General features: G+C 56.5%; 1 protein-coding gene across 1 annotated transcript; it reads right to left on the bottom strand.

Moving 5' to 3' along the window:
• On the bottom strand, positions 1-1,722 carry SPRG_22273 (hypothetical protein; the record flags this gene model as incomplete). The annotated part of the gene is made up of 7 exons (XM_012352729.1): positions 1-43; positions 95-195; positions 242-344; positions 393-487; positions 534-866; positions 911-1,011; positions 1,068-1,722. The coding sequence occupies 7 exons, from the start codon at positions 1,720-1,722 to the stop codon at positions 1-3; spliced, it is 1,431 nt and encodes a 476-aa protein (XP_012208119.1).
• Between the last annotated feature and the right edge of the window lie 990 nt (positions 1,723-2,712).

Raw genomic sequence — 2,712 nt, forward strand, 5'->3', positions numbered from 1 at the left:
CTAAAACGCGATGTGAATCGCGTGGTCGGCCGGTGGAATGACCCTACGGGATCGAAAAATGAAAAATCATCAAACCCGAGTCATGTAGTAGTACCCTAAACCGAGGCGCGACGGGTCAAATGTCGGCGGTGTATAACCCGGCACGAGACGCAACGCTGGAAGATGCTGCAGCACAAGGGCGACCCACATCTTGATCTAACAAAAGGCCTCAACAAAAATCCCATCCCAATCCAAAACGTACTTGGTTTTTTGCGAAATACCGGCCTGGGCACATGTTGGCGCCCATGCCAAAGGGCTTGAATGCTTCGAGCTGCGCTTTTGTCGCGTGCACAAAGCGGTCATATCTACACAAAGAGCATCATGAGTACTCAACTTAGCGTCCAAAAACGCACTGGAATCGGGTCGGGTCGGAAAATAGGGTTGGGTCAAAGTGTCCCAGGCTCGGGAAGATCGCGACGCGGTCGCCTTTTTCAAAATGATACGTCGTCTACGCGTCAATGAGCCTCGCATTTCATGAAAAAGAGAGATTATACCTTGTCGAGGACCACGTCCGTGGGCTCGACCGCCACCCGCAGAAGCATCGACGACGCAGCGAGGCGCAAGCACTCGTCGACGGTGCTGTCTAAAAGCACGCACTTGTGCAGCATCTCTTGGGTCCACGGAGCGGCCGACGTGTCTGAGAGCGGGCTCTTGTCGAGGTGCGTGTCAATTTCATCCCGAACGGCCTTCAGCGCTGCGGGGCTCTCGAGCAAATGAAAGAGCGTCCAGAACGCGGTCGGGATCGAATTGGCGCTCGCGGCCCAAAGAATCTCAAGGTGGCAACTCGCACGGTCGGTCGCGCTACCGCACGCCAGTGTTGGAAGCGCCTACGAGATATTGAGTGCGGATAGAGGCCACTGGAATACGCTACCGACGCGCGCGCCTGCACTAATGGCGCGCCGTCCGTCAATGGTGCGGCTTTGAAGGCGTCAATGAGGCGCTGTCGGCTCGCCATGGCCTTGGAGAGAAACACTAGATGATCGATCGGATGAGCCTCTTTTCCGACGCGCTGCTAGAAGCAACCATACCTGACGGAACGCAGCCAGCGACGAGAAGCGGAAAGGCGGCGTCAAAGGCCAAAAAATCGTCGGCCATGCGCGGATGCGCCGCGAGGACACGCTCGCCAAACATGACGGCGGACCCGGAAGCAAAGATCGCGTGCTCCACCAGCGTCAGAAGCGATACACCATGCTGCTGCGGTGCGAGCGTGGCCAAGACGGCGCGCTGACACGCGAACGTGCGCTGGATGAGGTCGAGAACGGCGCCGCGGTTGGCCAAGAACGGTGTCGGCAACGAGTTGAAGCGTGTGAGGTTCGCGTCGGTCTTGCGCAGGTCGTTGCGGTAGTGAGTAAACACCGGATCTTGGCCAAACGCAACCTCCTCGATCTCGGAAAAGATGGGCTTGTGGCTCAGCGACTTGGACTTGAGGATCGTAGCATAGTGCTTTGGCGACGTAAAGAACGTCATGCGCCTACCGGCGAGGAGCACGGTGAAGACGCTGCCGTGCGTGGCTTGGCACATGTTGAGGAACGCAATGGGGTCCTTGGAAAACGCGAGCGAGGACCCGACAAATGGGATCCAGTACGAGACCAGCGGGATGTTGCTGTGAGGCTTTGTCCAGAGGAGCACGAGCCCGACGAGCGAGGCCAGCACGACAAGGGTGGTGCTTGTGACGTCCGACATGAGATCCAAAATGGTGTCAGCGCGATCGCTTTGAGCTGATTACGAGGGTGCGATGCGGCGGCAATCACGAATCGTCTCGCTATCACATGGGCCGAATTGCGAAGCTGGCAGGCTCAAGTCAAGCACTACTATAACTTTGAAAGCTTACACCGTATGTCTAGTGTCATATTGTATGATGAACTATTCTTGAACAGTGCTATTGTTGGCGTGTTGCCCAGTGATTGCAAGCTACGAGAAGCGTCGTCCGGTTTGTTGCCACCATGTGCGCAACCTTCGATGTTTGCGATCTTCCGGTCAGAGGCAGCCGTTTCAGAATCGCATTTTTCGGGCGATTTGATTTGTCGGTTGCCGGTACGCAGTGCTGTGATTGGCCAAGTGCTTGCGGATAGATCTCCCGAGGTCCGATCCTGATGACGCCGCGTTGCGCTGCCGCTAGCTTCAAGTCACGACGCCGCACTTTAAGATGCGAGCAAAAGCGAGCCAAGGCGCGATTCATTTCAAATCAAATAAATTGGTGACGAGAGATTGTCTCTCTAACTACAGCTATCGGGCTCGCTTGGCGTCTTGGTCTTTTGCCACGTGATACCAAAGGACAGTGCGAGGTCGCTACTATCGGCTCGGGTAGTCTGCTCAAGCGTTTTCCTTCGGTACCGAAGCGCTTTTCGTGCCAAGAACGTGTTGATGGCAGACGTCGGCTCGAACGCGTGGCTCACGAGTCGTCCGAGCACAGTCTCGGTGCGCCGCCGCACAAGGTCGTCCGTGTACGTCAGCAGCAGCGCACGAGGCTCTCGGCCGTTGGGCATGCCGGTGGAAACCAAAGTGAACACTCAAGGCACGGGTGAAGCAGCCGGCGCCGCGTCTTTGTCACGTCCGCTACCATCATGGTGGCGCGTTGATTACGGGCTACTTGGCGTCGATTCTATGCGCATTGGTAGCACCAATCGAGATATAAATATACTGCGTCCGGAAGTCCGAGATTATCGAGCCAAT

The sequence above is a fragment of the Saprolegnia parasitica genome, assembly GCF_000151545.1.
Source record: "Saprolegnia parasitica CBS 223.65 unplaced genomic scaffold supercont2.105, whole genome shotgun sequence".
NCBI classification, from domain to species: domain Eukaryota; phylum Oomycota; class Saprolegniomycetes; order Saprolegniales; family Saprolegniaceae; genus Saprolegnia; species Saprolegnia parasitica.